This window comes from Eutrema salsugineum, unplaced genomic scaffold (genome assembly GCF_000478725.1).
Source record: "Eutrema salsugineum unplaced genomic scaffold, Eutsalg1_0 scaffold_8, whole genome shotgun sequence".
Taxonomy (NCBI): domain Eukaryota; kingdom Viridiplantae; phylum Streptophyta; class Magnoliopsida; order Brassicales; family Brassicaceae; genus Eutrema; species Eutrema salsugineum.
In genome coordinates, this window is record NW_006256414.1 from 1,634,977 (window position 1) to 1,653,977 (window position 19,001).

A 19,001-nucleotide genomic window follows, 5' to 3' on the forward strand; every position below is an offset into this window, starting at 1 on the left:
AGAACCAGTTTTCAGTTCGTACGCTGCGCCAGAGAGTCCCTTTGAATTAAACCCAAATGGCATCATACACTTCGATTGTTCTTAGAAGATCATCTTCGATTCTTCTCTAGAACCAGTTTTCAGTTCGTACGCTGCGCCAGAGAGTCCCTTTGAATTAAACCCAAATGGCATCATACACTTCGATTGCTAACTGACCTTTATGTTCTCAATCAAATCTTAAACACATACAAAGAGACAGAGGCATAAGTAACCCGTTAGTTCTCAATATATTGGGTCCGGAGCTTATCTCAAAAGATGAGGTAACTGGTCAGAAAGATTGGATACTCTGGCGCAAATTTGAACAGCTCTCGAGTTTGTGTATGAAAACTTATATTAATGTCGATCCAAATAAGAAAAGAACTCACATAAAGCAACACATAGTGAGTGGTAGTGATTTTACAGAATGCAGCAGTAGGCAGAGGACTCACAGAATGTAACAATTGGAAAGAAATTTCTCTTTGGGATAAACCAAAGTATTGATGTTATTCAACATAAAGCAACACACAAAGAGTGATAGTGACTTCACGGGAAGCAACCCAGAGAGAGAGAGAGAGGGAAAAGTTCTTGGATGGCTTCTTCAGCTTCTGCCTCAGTAGACGAGCTTTCTTCTCTCTGATGGCTGCAATCAAATTTAACAGAAAACAAAAATAGACAAGATGCATCAATGATGGAAGCTGTTCACAACCTGAAAAAGTGCACCCTTTGAAAACAAATAAGAGAGAGGAGAAATTTAGACCTGTGGGCATGATGAAAGTAAGAAACGGGTTTTGGTAGCTTCGTCCTCCCATTCCACACCATCAAACCACTCTTTCTCTTTGTATCTTATGATGAGTCCATTTCCAGCATGCGTGCCACTTTGGGAATCGAGTGGAAGCTTTTTCAGGTTTGGACAATTGGTTACGTCGATTCTCTCTAGACATGGAAAGCATAGAGGACTCCAATAGATATTCTTCAGCTCCGGTAGATCACACAACTCAAGAGAAATCAGCTTTCGAAATGGATCAATCTCTGATTCTTTACCTTCGCAAGCTTTCTCTTTGTGTATTATATCTTCTAGTTCAGGTGACTCGAAAACAGTAAGACTTTTAAGATTTGGAGCGAACATCAGAAAGGTCAACTCCCTCAAGTATCTGCATCTCTTTATACCCACGTCGGAGAGGCGGAAGAAGCGTGGGCTTCTTGGATTGTGTAGAGGAGAAACCATCTTGGTTTCGATGTTTACCATCTTTATCTCAGAGATACTGCAATCCTCAATTCTGATACACCAAAGCTTGTCCATAGTTACTGGAAGAGATATTTCAGATGAATGCAAACCATCCCCGCAATACCGAAGCTTTACAGATCGTGTACAATTCATTAGCCTATGAGAGCTCGAAAATTCCTCGAAACCTTGTGAGAGATCAAAAAATCCCGTGTCTATAATTTCTAAATGCTCCAAACTTTCCAACTCCTTTACTGTGTCAAAACCCCATGAAAAAGCAGAACCTGAGAATTTCAAAACTTTCAAATTGTGCAGACTTGATATCCCAGCCATACTGGAAAGTTCACTTGTTTCCCTCAAATCCAAGTGAATTAGTTTTTTCAACTGTTGTAGACCCTTACACAAATGAGTGATAGCAGTTCTTGATAAGTTGAGATATTGCAAGGAAACTAATTTTGATATTCCTTCAGGCAACTCTGAAAGATTTCTATTATTCGATAGATCCAAAACAACTAGCTTTGGCATGGAGTTGAAAAATCCACTCGATATTTTTGCCAAATTCGTGCTTTGGAGGAGCAAAGTTGTGAGTTCAAGTCATACACCACTGCCATCGAGATGGTGAATCTGGTTCTTCATCAGTGACATCTTCCTCACAACTTTCCAACTCTTAACCTTTGGCATGTCACGTAACCCAACGCCTGCACGCACGATGAATGCCTCTTTTTCTTTCCCCAAGTCAGATGCAATCCATAAGGCCATTTCACGAATAACATCATGCATACGCACAATATCTTTTCTACACCGAACCTCCATCAATAATGATGCACGAACAAGACTATTGATTATACCATAACCCTCGTTCTCAGCCTTTTCAACACATTCACTTCCATCAATAATCCCTTGGCTCCAGTAGTCTATCAATGTTTCCTTTCGAATATTACCATCTTCTGGAAATAATGCGCAATATAGCAAACACGATTTGACCTGCTCCCCCTTAAGATTATCGTAGCTATACTTCAAAAGCGGAAGGATCTTATCTTCCATGCCAGAAAACTCTACAGCGTATGAAGTCAAAACATCTATAGCGTGGCGCCATTCCTGTACCGTTCTCTTGCATGACATGGTCTCCCCTACAACATTGAGCGCCAATGGTAGCCCACAACATTTTTTAGCAACTTTTCTTGCAAGATCAGGGATATCCGGATCACTTCCTAGTGTTATTGGTCCAACCTTCTTTTGGAACAAATCAAATGCTTTATTTTCCTCCAAGCATTGGACTTCCATTGGGTCCTTGACCCCCATGTGTGCGCACACATCCTGGGAACGAGTGGTAAATGCCAGTTTGCATCCGTTTTGTGCTGTTGGAAACGGGATTCCGATCTCTTTCAATTCCACCTTCTCCCATATGTCGTCTAAAAACAACACAAATTTCTTTTTCTTTAAGAAAGTGAATAAAACATCGGCCTTTTGTGTCTTCTCCTTCTCTTTCCACTCCCCTCCACCAAGATCAACTTTTCGAGCGACTTCATCTTGAATCTTCTCTACATGTAACTCTTTAGACACCACAACCCAAATCACAAAGTCAAATCCACACCTTTCTTCACTGAACTTATTGTTGATTTGTTCCAGAAGCGTTGTTTTTCCTACTCCGCCCATACCATACAGACCCATAATACCAACACCATCTTTCCTGAGATGTTCCCAAGCCTCATCGAGCATTATTTCTTGACCAACAATTGTCGGTTGAAGTTGTCTTTCCTGCACCTCAGGTGTTTGAGCCTGCTCAGCAACAACTTCGAAAACTCCACCACTTTTGAGTTTCTCAACCTCTCGTAACGTCATGACAACCCTTTTCCCAAAACGATAGCTTGATATTAAACTCTTAGAGCAAAACCCACAAAGACACAGACTTTGAAGTTCATCATCTCTAGCACTAAGAAGCTCGTTAACTTCTTTTCCTACAGTCTCAGTTCTAGTAAACCATACCTGGATTTCGGCAAGCCTTTGTAGACCTCTATCCTCTTCTCTTGTGACCCTACTTGACAAATGATCCCACTTAGCCTTGAGGTCTTCCATGTTTGTCTCCAGAGCCTTGAGATTCTTCTTGAGATTGTGTATACAGGCTACTTTCTCGTCTAGCCAGTCGGAGATTTTATTTACACACGGATCACAAGGTATCGAGAAAGAGATTCCCATTTTACAGAATGAGAGAGAGATCTGAAATTTGAAATTCACTGATCAGAGCACACCAGAGAGGATGCAGAGAATAATTGAAGATAGGCTTTTTGTGAAATGTTGCATCTTTCTTTCTCGTCCACAAGAAATAACTGACTTTTCTTGGAAATTTAGCATCTTTGATTTCAATTAATTCTCACATTCACACTCGGTAATTGACTTTGGTGGGACATCATAGTAAATTAGTAATCACAAATTCTCTCCATGGCTAACCGAAGAAGACCACTTGAGAATCTCGTAGAACCAAAATGGCACCATCCTCATCATCAATCAAATCACACCACGTGGCAGTTATCGGAGCTGGAGCCGCCGGTCATGAAGCGGTGAGTGTGGCGGCGAGTGGGCTTCCACGGGAAGGTCAAATTCGGTATTAGTATAATAATCTCAATAGTTTATTAGTCTTGTTGTAGTGAAGTATTAAGACTTTACCAATATTTCTAACTAATTTCACAAAATTCTTAAACTAGGTTTATCATATTATGTATTGTTGACTTGTAGTAATTAACCCTTCTGCTTTGTTTTTGGTCGTTAGGATTTTGTTTCCCTTCCACTCTGTTTTTTTTTTTTTTTTGCAAGTTATGATTTTAAGGCTCTGTGTTTTAGTACGTTGGTTGTTTTGCTCTGTTTCGATCATCAATAAAATCACATAATGCTTAAATTCATGTGAAGATTGTGCTATATTTGATTAGGTTGTTGTGCTTATTGGAAACTCTGCAAGTTCTGATGATATAAGTAGGGACATTGCTAGAGTTGCCAAGGAGGTCCATGTGGTTTGTAGATCAAATGCAGCTGTTACGTTACACTAATCTCTGGATGCATTCGATGGTGGGTTAGCTGCTATTTAAAAAACTTACCATAATTTGATGATAATATTAATAAGTAAGAAAAGTTCTTATGTTTTCTTGTAGCTTCAACTTGTGTTTCTTTTGTGAGACCAAATCTTGTTGTTCTGCACCAAATTTTGACTTTTCTTTTTGTTGTTTCATAGTTAGAGTACAATAATTGGTTGGCTTCGAAATGCGGGTGCTCAGAAACAGAGGAATGGAGGAAAGAGATGTGTATGGTGTGCTTCATGAGGAAGATTGAGCATCCAGAGACGTATGGAGATGAATGGGAAGATTTCTCTTTCTACGTATAGAGACGAATGGAGGAAAGAGATGTATCTCAAGCTTATCAAGATTTCTCTTTCTACGTATAAACAAGATATGAGACTGTATCAAATACGGTTTGCTAAATGTCAGAGTTGAGCTAAAAAATGTACAATTAGAATTATAGATACGTACAATTTTTCTAACCCTAAACAGGCCATTAACTCTAGTAAGCCGTACCTGAACTTGAGCAAGCCTTCTTAGACCTTTATTATCTTCTCTCTCCACCTTTCTTGACAAATCATCTCGCCATGCCTTAAACTCTTTCACGGTTGCCTCTAAAGCTGTGAGATTCTCAGCAAGTTTGTGAATATAGCTTTCTTAGACGCATAACCATTCAGTGACTTGATTCAAAACTTGATCACATGACACTGAGACAGAGAAGCAACCACCCATTGTTGCAGAGACACAGAGAATTATGTTTCACGGATGGAGAAAATAGTGTTAGGAGAGAAGAAAAGATCAGGGAAGAGGAATAAATTTCCCTTACAATTTACAATTGCTTCGTTTCCACAATTGTTATAATATATTACTATTTTACGACAACTTACTTAGCAGGTTTTTACTATTTTACGAAATAGATTTATCGTATGTTCTAGGAATGTTTTAAAACTTCATGGCATTAAAGCTTTTACCATACTCTGGTAGAGCAAGTTTCCTACATTTCTTATGTTTATGCACATAGAGAGAAATATTAATAAGCTTAAGGAACTTAGTGATGCTCACACTCTGTTCTTTTTAACATTCTCCAATTGAATGGCAGTGTTGGCACAATATCTTTGGTAATTAACTGTACTTTATTGGATTCTTTTGTTAGAGATTTACTGTGTATATAAAGAGAAATCTTGATAAGCTTGAGAAACCAAGTGATGATCTTCCCACTCGTCTCTATAAGTCTCTGGATACTCTCTTCTCCTCACACCAGTCGTCAAATACATCTCTTTTCTCCACTCCTCTGTTCCTGAGCATCCACATTGCGAAGCCAACCAATTATTGTACTCAAACTGTTAAACAATAACCAAAAACAATAATCGTTAATGTTCATTCTGTTTGGTTTCGGTTTATATTTGGTTTCTGAGCAAAAACACAAATTATATAGAATCCTTACTTGAGTAAACCCCATTTGATGAGTATATCGCTTTGGAATCCCTTGAGCTTCAAGTGTTGCATAGAAAGATTTGACTTCCTTCATCATATCATCCTTGGATGGAAGCATAATCCGACCAGACAAAACTCCCGCGAGCCACTTGCTTTGAAACTCATACATAGGAAAAGGCACAACCTAAAAAGAACCAAATTTGTTAAGGATAACTGAAAACAGTGCAAATGTGAAACTTGTTTAAGGGCGACTCGTGCTGTGTACCTTCCATGGTATCCCGATGAAAGAGAGCCACGGTGCTAATGCTGGAGGGAAGACATCTTTGTACAATGGCCCGACACGGTTATCGTCCACAGTAACAATTCCATTGGTATCAAGAAACGGCAAGTGATACTTATACCTTTTGAAAAAGAGAAGAGCTTTTAAATTTTACATCAACCGAAATGATTTTGAGAATCCGGAGAAGGAAAGAAAGAATGAGTACCCAGTGCAATGCATAATAACATCAGCCGAAATTATTTTCCCATTCTGAAAAACCACAGAACCATCCTCATGGACACGTTCAATCTGCGTGAGATTCAAAGAACCAAAAACCGTTATATTTGGAACAAATCTGTGTTCTCTTATCAAACTACTTAGAAGCTAACCTACCATGGAATGCATCCACAAGTTACTGTAACCAGACTGTTTGATAAACGTATCCGCTGCATTTGACCTACAAGCCACATGAACCTCTTTGGCAGATCCAGCAATATCTCTACTTATATCAACAGCACTTGCAGAGTTCCCAATCAGCACAACAACCTAAATCAATGCAACACAAGCTTCATTACTTTACATTATCTTTTACATAAGATCGCTGAAGAATCTGACATTATATGATCTTTTGAAAAATGAGTAACCTGATCTTTAAATGGTTCAGGAATACGGTAATTATGGCTATGCATCTCCTTCCCTGGCCAAGAACTTATCCCTAAAATTTTCCAGAGAAAAAATCACAATCAAACTTATCATTTAAGCTCTATAAAGTTCTGTTTCCACATACGATCTAAATCTTCGAGGTAAAACAAGGATAAGGACTATGGAAACACATAACGATATTTTAGAAAATCAAGATGTTGAAAATGATGATGAATCCCAAAACGAGAATCATAATCACACTGATCACTAGAGCTTATGCTTCACTGTTCCTATGAAGCTTAACGCGCGAAACCAATGAACGTCAAGATGTTGAAATTCAAAGAGGGGAATTTACCAGGAATTTCAGCTAGACGAGGTTCAATGTAATGTCCATTACAGACAACAACAGCATCGTAAATCTCATCGCGACGAACTTTCTTCTCCTTCTCTGTAGATTCAACCCTCCATTTCATGTTTCCTGCTTCACCGTCGCTTTCCGTCGCCGGAGCAACCCGCTCAACCGCCGTCTCGAACCGAATCATCTCCTCGATACCAAACTCCTTAGCGAAATCTTGCAGATACGCCAGAACTTCACGGTGACTCGGAAACCTTCTCGGATCTCTGGATTCGCCGGATCGGATCACGAACGGGAAGTCTCTGTATCCCATACACTCTCGTGGAAGGTTAGTTCGGAGAGAGCCGTACACGCTCGAGTGGACAATGGGTCGGGTCGGGTCGACGCTTAACGGATCCGGCTCTACATGATCGGTGTAGATCCATGTTCCTCCAACCTGTTTCTGCCTCTCGAAGACGACCACCGAGTGACCTTCCCGTCGAAGCTCTCTCGCCGCCACTAGACCGGCGGCTCCAGCTCCGATTACTGCCACGTGGTGCGATTTGATTGGTGATAAGGAAGGTGCCATTGTGTGTTTACGAGATTCCTAAAAGACGGAGAATATTTGGAGGCCCTGTGTTAAAAAATATGTGGCCCACAAAGTCATGAACCACACAATTGTTCGTTTCAACAGAAAATCTTCAGAAGTCGAAAATAGTTTAAACGCAGCGTTTTAATATAGTAGAGGTTGAATAAACGTTTTTTTTTCTTTCTTTAGTTCAGTTTTAGATCATTTTCATTGTTAAAGTTCGTCGATTTGAAAGTTGTAATCTTACCATACGTAACAATACGTACTATTTCAAGGAGATGAGGAAATGTCTTCTTCGGTTTATTGTTATCTTACCATACGTAACAATACGTAGTATATTTCGATTGGATTACAAATTATTGTTATCTCATACACTATATGAACTTTGATTAAAAAAAATTATTACATAAATCCTTTTTAATGCGTTGGTCTTTATATGACTATTAAACCATCACCGAGAATTTCTCAGTGACTTATGATGAGTTATGGCAAACTCTTTTGTTTGTTTCTTCCTTTACGAAAGGCGGCTTTATACAATGTTCCTCATCTTATTACATATTTTCTAAAATATCGTTATCGTTATCCACACATATATATCAAGTCGCTTATTTCTTACTAGTATTCGACTTTCAACATTTCCGCATGCAATAAACTGACGCACGCTTATTGGCCTCTTCTCCGCAGAACAAAAGCTAAGTTCTTTTCGTTTGTTTATATATCCTCTTTCTTTTTTAAGATTCGATCAAAGAGCTTGAATAGTTAGATGTGAATCTGACGAAATCTTCATATGCTTCTGCAATGAGGTGATCATCATCCCAATTGTCCCTATATGTACTGGATTGAGCGTATATTCTCTTGTAACCGATGTAAAACATTTGCTCTCTCCATTTCTCTATCCGAGGATAGTCACATTGATCAGCAAGCCAATTATCGTATTCAAACTGTTAAAAACATATTATTCAAATTAATATGACTCTCAATTTAGATAATGTTTTCTTTAAATGTCATGGAAAAAAAAAGATGGTGTATGTACCTGAGAATCGTCTGCCATAAGATGTGTGTATCTCTTGGGGATACCCAAGTCCTCGAGCTTTGCGTAGAACATCTTAGTATCTTCCATCATCTCATCTTTCGACGGGAGCGTAACCCAACCAGACAAAACTGCGGCTACCCACTTGCTTTGGAGTTCAAACATCGGAAAAGGAGTGATCTAAAACATAAAGTAAAAAAAAAAAAAAAAAGCAAAGATTGAATAAACTATTGACACAAAGAGTCTTCTACTTCATATGAATCTAACAAAACAGCTGATAAATCACTAACCTGCCATGGTAATCCGATAAATGAAAGTCCCGGAGAAAGAGACGGCGGGAAAACATGTTTATATAACGGTCCAACACGATTATCCTCAACCGTTACTTCACCGTTTGTGTCGAGAAACGGGAAGTAATATTTGTACCTAATCATATAAAAAGTATCAATATATAATATTTGCATATATTTGTTTCAACATATTTATGCAAAATGCATAGTTCAATAATTACCCGGTGCAGTGCATAATGGTATCAGCGTAAACCTTCTTTCCGCTTGGAAAAACCACAGAACCATCTTCTCTAACAGTTTCAATCTGCAATGCATGTAGTTAAGAATTGATCAATGTATAAACTAAAAGTTATGGTTATTGAATTAAATATCTAATACCAAAGGATCGATGAAGTTGGTGATTTGATTCTTACCGTAGAGTGCAGCCATAAATTGTCATAACCGGGAAGTTTCTCGTACGTTTCCGGTTTAGTAGATCTTGAAGAGACATGGACTTCTTTTGCAACCTTTGCAATGTCTCTGCTTATGTCTACTCCGCTTGCTGAGCTTCCAATCACCACCACAACCTGTAATGCGAATTTAATTATAGAGACATTGATTATTTTCTTATTTATTTTTTCTTGATCCAAACTTTTAGTAGTGATCAGATTTTTTTTACCTGATCTCTAAATTGATCTGGAACTCGGTAATTATGGCTGTGAATTTGCTTTCCTGGCCATGAATCTATGCCTGGAAAAGCCAAATTATTTATAAAAAAAATATCAGGGATCGTAAGTTCCCTATATTTCATGCAGAGAAAATATTTACAAGGGCGTCTCAAACAGAGAGAATTACATATTTAAACTTAAACTTAACTTTGTAAATATAGAGCTTTCGATTTGTTTTTTTTTTAAATAAAACAACAAACAAAACGAAAGTCACTGCAAAGTAAGATGGTTAATTAGGAAAAAACTACTCTCTTATTTTTACATTGCAATAAAATTACAGTTTTTATAACAAAGAAAATTTGTTTTCAAAAAGAGTTTTGTGAAAGAATAAAAAAAATGAGGCTTGGTTTCTTCTAAAAACTAAATAAATCAATGAAATTTTTTGGTTTATCAAAAATAATGAAGGAAAAAAACACAAAAATGTAAAGAAAAAAAAACAAAAAATAAAACTATGATAACTGATTTTTTTTGTTGAAATAATGATTAATGGCTTGATTAATATTACCAGGGATTTGAGCATGACGAGGCTCTGTATAGTGACCGTTACAAACGACGACGGCGTCGTAAATCTGGTCGGAGATACTGTCGGAGTTCCTTGACTCAACTCTCCACTTCCGGCGATCATCCGCCGCCGGCTCAGCCCTCACAACCTCTGTCTCGAATCTAATCATCTCCTCGATCTCAAACTTCTTGGCAAAGTCTCTCAAGTAAGCAAGAACCTCACTATGACCCGGATGTCTTCTCGGATCTCTAGACCCGTTTTCTGGTCTTGTCGAAAAAGGGAAGTCAGTGAAACCCATACATTCTCGTGGGATGTTGGTGCGGAGAGAGCTATAGAGGCTCGAGTGGATCACGGGTCGGGTCGGATCAATGCTAAGCGGGTCAGGTTCAACGTTTGGTGTGTAAGCCCACACGCCTCCGGTTTGGCTCCCACGTTCGAAAACGACAACGGAGTGGCCTTCACGCCGGAGCTCTCTAGCCGCCACGAGTCCAGCTGCTCCGGCACCGATGACTGCCACGTTGCGTGATGTGGATGGAGGAGATACTTCTGGTGCCATAACTTAGGATATGTAATGGAAGTTTTGTTGATATTATTATATGAATGTGACGATCGATGTGTTCGTATATAAAGAAGATCACAACGTACTTTTCAACGATGACGTGTTATTTTCACCTGACTGTGTAAGCATTTTCTTACTTGATTTAAAAATTTATTATAAATAAAATATTTCAAGGTGAAAATGGAACGTAACATAGGATTGTTTAATTATAACCGCTTTGATCGCTCAGTCCGATCTAGTTTAGTAAACTTTAATATAAAATAATATTCAAATAAGTAAAATATATTTTTGTGGAATAATTATTAAATATGAGACGGCAAAAATGAATAATGAATGTGACACTCACAAGTCTCACAAGAGTGATCAAATGATATGAAACGCAGTCGCCAATTATGAAAAAGAATCTCCACTGAAGTTAGCAACTCCACTTTGATCATTTATCTGCCCATTTCCAACGTCACGTACACTAAATCGGACGGCGCAAATTGCACCAATGTTTGAAAAAATTATTATATTAAAACACATAACATTTTCATTTATTGAACTATAAGACAAAATTCCTAAAGTTACCTACATCTACATGATTTTGACCATTGCTTTCCCGTGTTTTATCCTCTCAAAATCTTAAGAATTTTGAGTCTTGTTGGTTTGAAAAAAAAATTAAAAAACAAAAGATAAGTAAAAGACGCATTAATGTATCTAACTACTCTTATCTCCATTCTCCAAAGCTCCACTTTCGCCATTTTGGACCAAAAACTAATTTTAACTATGAAGTTTGATTCCTGAACTTAGATCAAGTGCTTTGCTGCTAGATTTGGCAATGAATGAGCGAACAAATTGCATCCATATATTGAAAGTATAAGAGGAAAGAAATAAAAAAAGATACACTTTTTCAATGTATTTTACACTTTTTTATGTATTTCAGAAATTGTAGTTAACTGTTCAATAGGTGTAATCAATTAGTGAAGTTGATGCTTGCACTTTAAATTCCTTCTGTTATATTATAAGGTACGCTCAAATTCTTCTTCTAACAATTAGTCAATGAAAGTATTCAAAAGCCAAAACCAAGAAATAGCAGCCTTTAACCAACTAACCCCTGAACTATTTCCTTTTCTTACATTTAACCACGTATTGGTATCTAATATGCAGCCTTAAGATATTGACCTCAAAAAGAAAGTTTTTAGGCACCAAGAACGTTCTTGGTTTGAATAAAGGTTAACCTAAGTCCCGAATTCAAAAACATGCAGACTTTGCCAAGCTGACCCGTAACACCTTATCTATTATATTAAAACTACCACCCCCCACCCACACACACACACAATTTGTTTATAATTCAAAGCCTCCACAATCCAAAACATGTAGACACTATTGCGACGCATCATCATATCTTCTTTGCTTGTAGAGAGGTTCAACGCGATTGTCATCGACGCTCATATAACCATTGGTTTCAAGAAATGGAAAGTAATACTTGTACCTTCACACATTATTAAAACAAACGAGCAGAAAATACGTTCAAACATTTCGGAATTTAAACTTTTGTTGTTCAGCAAGAAAATTGAAAATAAGAAAAACTAAATACCCGGTAGTCCGGTACAATGCACAATAGTATCGGCACGTACCACCTTCCCATTTTGGAAAAAAAATTGAAACATCCTCACGGACATTGTCTATCTACGAGATATCAAAAGAAAAAAAGGTTTAGAAACCATTTTATAATCGGTTTTGGTGAAGTATCATGGAAAGATTGTCATTTTCACCTGAGAATGCATCCAAAAATTGTTTTTATGTCCAGAAAAGCTTCTCGTATGTATCAGGACTTACTCTAGATGCGATTTGAACTTCTTTTGCGACATTATATGTCTCTACTTGTATCTATAAGCAATATAGAGGTGAAGACTCTATCTCATGAAGATGTTTTATCGCAAAGGAAAGAAACATTGGGCTTAAATGAGAACGAAGTGGGCCGCTGCACAGTTGAAAAGCCCAACAAAGCTGAATCTCCCACAACGGTCATAACAGAGGAAAGAAACAGAGTTTCACGTGAAGATAAACTCAAGTCTCCGTACAAGCCAGCTGAGCAATCCATCTCTCTCTAATAGGTTTGATCTTCTGGGATCTAGTGTAGATGAATAGGAGATCGTGTGACACCTGTCTCTTGTCTAGGGTTTTCAGCTTAAGGCTATATATACTCTCTTATGTGTAACAATGAACTTAAGTAATGAAATTATGAAAGCTTGAACCTTTTACTTGCCTCCTTGCTCTGTTTATTTTCGCTTTCATGGTATCAGAGCCATGTATCTCACTTCCATGGATCTCTTTTCTGTTCCTTCTCTAAACATTTTGAAATGTGTTACCGTAACACTCACTGAGCAAACTTACCTGCTCTGGAAGTCTCAGTTTAAGTCTTTTCTCACCGGTCAGGGTCTGTTAGGGTTCGTCAATGGAACCATTCTTGCTCCTGCTCAGACTATCTCCGTTCCTGGTATCAACAACACGACTCAGCAAGCTCTAAATCCCGACTATCTCACTTGGCTCAAGATTGATGGGGTCGTCAAGTCATGGCTTTTGGGTTCTTTTGCTCAAAATATTTTGAAGGTTGTTGTTCACTGTACCAATTCTCATGAGGTATGGGTCTCTATAGCCAAACACTTCAATAGAGTCTCTTCCTCTCGCCTTTTTGAGCTCCAAAGACGGTTGCAAACCGGCAGTAAGAAGGAAAAATCTATGACTGAGTTTTTAGGGAATCTGCAGAATCTTTGCGACCAACTTGAATCTATTGGCAGTCCTGTTACTGAACAAATGAAGATTTTTGCTGCGTTGAATGGTCTTGGTAGAGAGTATGAGCCAATAAAAACCACAATAGAAAACTCTCTTGACTCTGTGCCAAGTCCTACTCTTGAAGATGTTATTCCTAAACTTACTGCTTATGATGATCGTCTTCAAGGCTATCTCACTGATACTGCAGTCTCTCCACATCTTGCCTTTGCTGCCACCAACACCACTGACACTCCAGCTTACTCTGACTACAATAACTTCAGAGGTCGTGGTAACTATACCAGGGGCTATGGAAACCAACGAGGCCGATGCTCTTACTTTACCAGGGGCCATGGTTTTCCACACCAAATGCCTTTTAATAGTGATTCAGGTCAGCCCTCAGATTCACGACCCACTTGTCAGCTGTGTGGAAAAGTTGGACATACGGTGGTCAAGTGTTACAGACGTTTTGACATCACCTTTCAAGGCCCTGATGTCTCCACTGCCCTCACTGCCCTCCACATCTCAGACAACTCAGCTCTCACCGGAAATGAATGGTACCCAGATACTCGTGCTTCAGCCCATATCACCAACTCAGCCAAAAATCTTCAGACCTCTCAACCGTATCTAGGCCGGGATTGTGTTGTTGTAGGTAACGGTGAGTTTTTACCGATCACTCACATTGGGTCAACTCCCCTGCAGACTGTGTCAGGTAAGCTTTCATTAGAAAATGTTCTTGTCTGTCCTAATATTACTAAGTCTCTGCTGTTTGTGTCTAAGCTTACAGCTGATTACCCTTGCTCATTCACCTTTGATGCTGATGGTGTCTATGTAAAGGAAAAGCACACCAAGCAACTCCTGATACAAGGAAGCAGACATAAGGATCTTTATGTGTTGGAGAATCCATTCTTTACAGCTTTCTACTCTACTAGACAAGTCAGTACATCCGATGAAGTCTGGCACAGAAGGTTGGGTCATCTGAGTTTAGAGATTCTTCAACAACTATCTCGTAGTAAGGCTATATCTATTAACAAAACTACAAACAAACTCTGCGAGTCCTGTCAACTCGGCAAGAGTGCTAAGCTTCCATCTTCTGTTTTCAATGCTGTTAGACCTCTTGAGAGGGTGCACTGTGATCTAAGGGTCCCTTCACCATCTGTGTTTGTTCAAGTACTATGTAGTCTTCATTGACAATTTCTCTCGGTTTTGTTGGTTCTACCTTTTGAAATTGAAGTCAGACTTTTATTCTATCTTTCTCATGTTCCGAGCTTTGGTTGAAAACCAATTCAGTTGCAAAATTCAGATGTTTCAATGTGATGGGGGAGGAGAGTTTATTAGCTCAAAGTTTCTTGTTCATCTCAGCTCATGTGGTATCAAACAATTAATCTCATGCCCTCACACACCTCAACAAAATGGCATTGCTGAGAGAAAGCATCGTCATATTACTGAGCTTGGACTATCAATGATGTTTCAAAGCAAGATGCATCAACAGTTCTGGGTAGAGACATTCTTCACTGCCAATTTTCTGAGCAATTTGCTTCCTTCATCATCTCTTTCCAATAATCAAAGCTCTTATGAAGTTCTTTTTGGCAAGAGACCTGACTGCTCATCTCTCAGGGTTTTCGGTTGCACCTGTTGTCCTTCTCTACGGCCATACTCTTCAACAAAACTTGAGCCACGGCCCCTCAAATGTGTTTTCTTAGGGTACAATGAGAAATACAAAGGTTACAAGTGCATCTATCCTCCCACAGGCCGTGTGTATATCAGTCGGCATGTTCTCTTTGATGAACTTGATTTCCCATGTGCTGATGTTTATTCGAAGTTTCATCATCAGCCAACAACTCCTTTGTCTGAAGCCTGGTTCAAAAGCTTTCTTAAACCGACAATGGCTCCAACTTCTACTACTGCTTCTGTTCCTTATTGCATCCCTGCGGCTTCCCCATCCTCTGCAATTCCTGCAGTGATCTCTCAACCATCTCTTCTATCTACCTCAAGTTGTCCGAGCTCAAATCCTTTATCTCTTGTTGTTGCTCCTCAGCAAACTGATGAAGAAAGAGAGAGTTCTGGGTGTATGGCAAGCTTTGATCTTGATCCTATAGGCAACAGCTCTTCTCTTTCTTCATCAAGTTTATCAGCTGATCCGATGCAGCAACTCATTCCCTCTTCATCAGTGGACAACTCAATCATTACAACAGAAGGCCACCCCATGATCACTCGTGCTAAGTCTGGCATTTTCAAGCCAAACAAACGATATGTTCTTTTGGTAATCAAATCCACTCCTCCTGAACCAAAAACCGTCACCACAGCCCTGAAACATCCGGGTTGGAATGGCGCCATGAATGAGGAGATGCAGTCCTTCAAAGAGACAGAGACCTTTTCTTTGGTTCCTTATCAACCGAATATGAACATCCTTGGCTGTAAGTGGGTTTTTCGAACTAAGTTGAATGCAGATGGAACCTTGAACAAGCTCAAGGCTCAATTGGTAGCCAAAGGCTTCGAGCAAGAAGAAGGCAATGACTATTTAGAGACATATAGCCCTGTTGTAATGACACCAACTGTCCGAAGTGTGCTTCATACGACTACTGTTCTTAAATGGGACATCAAACAGTTTGATGTTAAAAATGCTTTCCTCCATGGTGACTTACATGAGACAATATATATGCATCAACCTCTTGGGTTTATTGACCAAGAAAAACCAGGTTATGTCTGCAAGTTGAACAAAGCCATCTATGGGCTTAAACAAGCTCCAAAAGAGTGGTTTAACAAGTTCAGTACTTTTCTCTTTGCCTTTGGGTTCACCTGCAGCATTCCAGATCCATCCTTGTTCGTTTATGATCAATATGGAGATATTATTCTTCTTCTTCTGTATGTGGATGACATTATCTTAACTGGAAACAACAATAGTCTCATCGCTGATCTGCTTGTGTCTCTTAATACCGAGTTCAAGATGAAAGACATGGGTCAGTTGCATTATTTTTTGGGAATTCAGGCACACTTTCATGAGAATGGTCTTTTCCTCAATCAAGAAAAATACACCGAGGATCTTCTTCATATTAAGGGAATGTCTGAGTGTGCTCCTATGCCAACTCCTCTTCTTCTGCAACCAAATCGAGCTCCTCACCAAGAAGAACCGTTTTCAGACCCAACCTATTTCAGAAGCTTAGCTGGGAAGCTACAATATCTAACTCTTACCCGGCCTGATATACAATATGCAGTCAACTTAATTTGCCAAAAGATGCATTCCCCATCCCTTGAAGACTTCAACATGCTAAAGAGGATACTCAGATATCTCAGGGGAACAACAAACTATGGCATTTCCTTTTCAAATGACACAGACTTCACTTTGCGGGCATACAGTGACAGCGATTGGGCAAGCTGTCCTGACACTAGACGCTCTACTGGAGGCTTCTGTACCTTCCTTGGTTCGAATATAATCTCGTGGTCTGTCAAAAAGCAAGCCACTGTCTCACGAAGTTCCACCGAAGCTGAGTATAGAACTCTGTCTGATACAGCCGGTGAGCTTACATGGATGGGGAATCTGCTCAAGGCTATAGGTATTCCTCAAACCTCTCCACCTGAACTGTACTGTGACAATGAATCTGCAGTTTTTCTCTCAGCCAACCCTGCTCTTCACAAGCGCTCAAAGCATTTTGAAGTTGACTTTCACTATGTAAGGGAAAGAGTAGATTTTGGAACCTTGGTGGTTCATCACATCTCCTCTGCTTACCAGCTTGCTGACATCTTCACAAAGTCTCTTTCCATCCAAAGCTTCACTAATCTTCGGTTCAAACTTGGTGTGGCTGAACAACCCACACAAAGTTTGAGGGGGCGTATAAGCAATATAGAGGTGAAGACTCTATCTCATGAAGAGGCTTTATCGCAAAGGAAAGAAACATTGGGCTCAAATGAGAACGAAGTGGGCCGCTGCACAGTTGGAAAGCCCAACAAAGCTGAATCTCCCACAACGGTCATAACAGAGGAAAGAAACAGAGTTTCACGTGAAGATAAACTCAAGTCTCCGTACAAGCCAGCTGAACAATCCATCTCTCTCTAATAGGTTTGATCTTCTGGGATCTAGTGTAGATGAATAGGAGATCGTGTGACACATGTCTCTTGTCTAGGGTTTTCAGCTTAAGGCTATATATACTCTCTTATGTGTAACAATGAACTTAAGTAATGAAATTATGAAAGCTTGAACCTTTTTCTTGCCTCCTTGCTCTGTTTAATTTCGCTTTCAGTATCGGCCCCGCTCGAAAAGTTTCCTATTACCACCACCACCTGTAAATTTTTATATGATTTAAGCAAAAAAATTATATATAAATTCATGGACCAACTTTATATGTACGTGTAATAAAAAAATACTTATTATAAAAAAAATTTTTAGTATGGCAAAAAAACTGAATTAAAATAAACTATTATTTTAGTTTAGATAGTATATGATAGTGAAGTTGATAAACATATTGAAATTAAATATGCGTTTTACAATCGTTTTTATTTTTCTTAATTTACCATCGTTTTTTGTTTTCTAATAACTGAGATTTGGTCTGTACGGTAGGTTAGTTCAAATAATTAACTTTTTCAGAAAAGATTGAAGATTTTATAAATAAAAGCAAATATTCATAAAAAAATAAATCACAGATCCAAAAAGAAAATCAAAATTGGATCGCTAATAAACTCGATCGAAAACAAAACTAGAAAACATTAAAAGGATCATAGATTTTGAGAGTACCTCATCCTTAAATGGATCAGGAAGTCTGTAATTGTGGCTGTGGATTTGTTTCTCCGGCCATGACTCTATCCCTACCAAATCACTAATTATTACCACTAAATGACCATGGATAATGTCAAAATTAGGTGACACTTTCTAACACATTTTTCTACAGTGTTTTTAAATGGGAATTTACTCTATACTCTTTTCTTAATATCTATCTTTCTTTCTCTTTCTAATTTTCTTCTTTCTAAGATTCTATCTAACGAAAATTGATACCACCAAATGAACCATTACAAATTTTAAGATTAGAACAATCAACAAAACACAAAAAAGAGTATCACAAGTCTCATCTTTTCACGAATCTCTTTAGTACATTCGTCTCCATATGCTGCTAATGCCTCTAACAATGTTATCATGTTAACTTTGCAATTATTATTCGTAAATATACTGTATAAATTGAAAGTTAACATAAATATTATCTTAACAAAGTTATCATTACAAAGTTAACACAAATAATATTCATATTTACTATATGGTAGCATATTATAAGTATCAGATATTCTTGTTATCACGTTATAATTATCGGATATTATTGTTAGCACGTTACAAATATCAGATATTATTGTTATCATGTTAACATATATAATTGTTATCATGTTAAATATGTTAACGAATAGTATATAACATATAATTATTGGTAACATGTTAATATAATAATTGTTAGCATGTTAACAATACGTTTTTGGTAATGAATAGTTGTTTTTGAATCAGATGGACAGTAACTTCGATCAGATGATGTATAGTGTCATCATTTCATTCTATCGAAAAATTCAGTTTGTAAATCAATGACATTTTTGTAATTATTTAAACTAGGAAAGGTGTTTTTGAGATAAATTTGTTTTC

The 19,001-nt window shown here is 38.2% G+C and overlaps 3 protein-coding genes across 4 annotated transcripts; all 3 read right to left on the reverse strand.

Moving 5' to 3' along the window:
- Nucleotides 1-352: 352 nt before the first annotated feature.
- Nucleotides 353-3,543, reverse strand: LOC18009700 (putative disease resistance protein At1g63350). The gene is given in 2 exon segments (XM_024148780.1): nucleotides 353-658; nucleotides 776-3,543. Coding segments are annotated over 2 exon segments (2,691 nt in total). The 5' UTR covers nucleotides 3,437-3,543; the 3' UTR covers nucleotides 353-628.
- A 1,747-nt stretch (nucleotides 3,544-5,290) lies between these two features.
- On the reverse strand, nucleotides 5,291-7,592 carry LOC18009624 (flavin-containing monooxygenase FMO GS-OX-like 4). Of its 2 annotated transcripts, none has more exons than XM_024148796.1 (7): nucleotides 6,978-7,589; nucleotides 6,625-6,695; nucleotides 6,374-6,526; nucleotides 6,207-6,289; nucleotides 5,987-6,122; nucleotides 5,732-5,905; nucleotides 5,291-5,627 (listed from the first exon to the last, which is right to left on the reverse strand). In XM_024148796.1, exons 1-7 carry the CDS (start codon nucleotides 7,543-7,545, stop codon nucleotides 5,445-5,447), a joined length of 1,368 nt encoding a protein of 455 aa, XP_024004564.1. In that variant the 5' UTR covers nucleotides 7,546-7,589; the 3' UTR covers nucleotides 5,291-5,444. The 2 variants fall into 2 exon arrangements, with proteins under 2 accessions (XP_024004564.1, XP_024004568.1); XM_024148800.1 differs by having other exon boundaries at nucleotides 5,313-5,584; nucleotides 6,978-7,592.
- A 380-nt stretch (nucleotides 7,593-7,972) lies between these two features.
- Nucleotides 7,973-10,630, reverse strand: LOC112082177 (flavin-containing monooxygenase FMO GS-OX-like 7). The gene is made up of 7 exons (XM_024149294.1): nucleotides 10,078-10,630; nucleotides 9,524-9,594; nucleotides 9,279-9,431; nucleotides 9,087-9,169; nucleotides 8,866-9,001; nucleotides 8,579-8,755; nucleotides 7,973-8,486 (listed from the first exon to the last, which is right to left on the reverse strand). Exons 1-7 carry the CDS (start codon nucleotides 10,628-10,630, stop codon nucleotides 8,277-8,279), a joined length of 1,383 nt encoding a protein of 460 aa, XP_024005062.1. The 3' UTR covers nucleotides 7,973-8,276.
- Nucleotides 10,631-19,001: the final 8,371 nt, after the last annotated feature.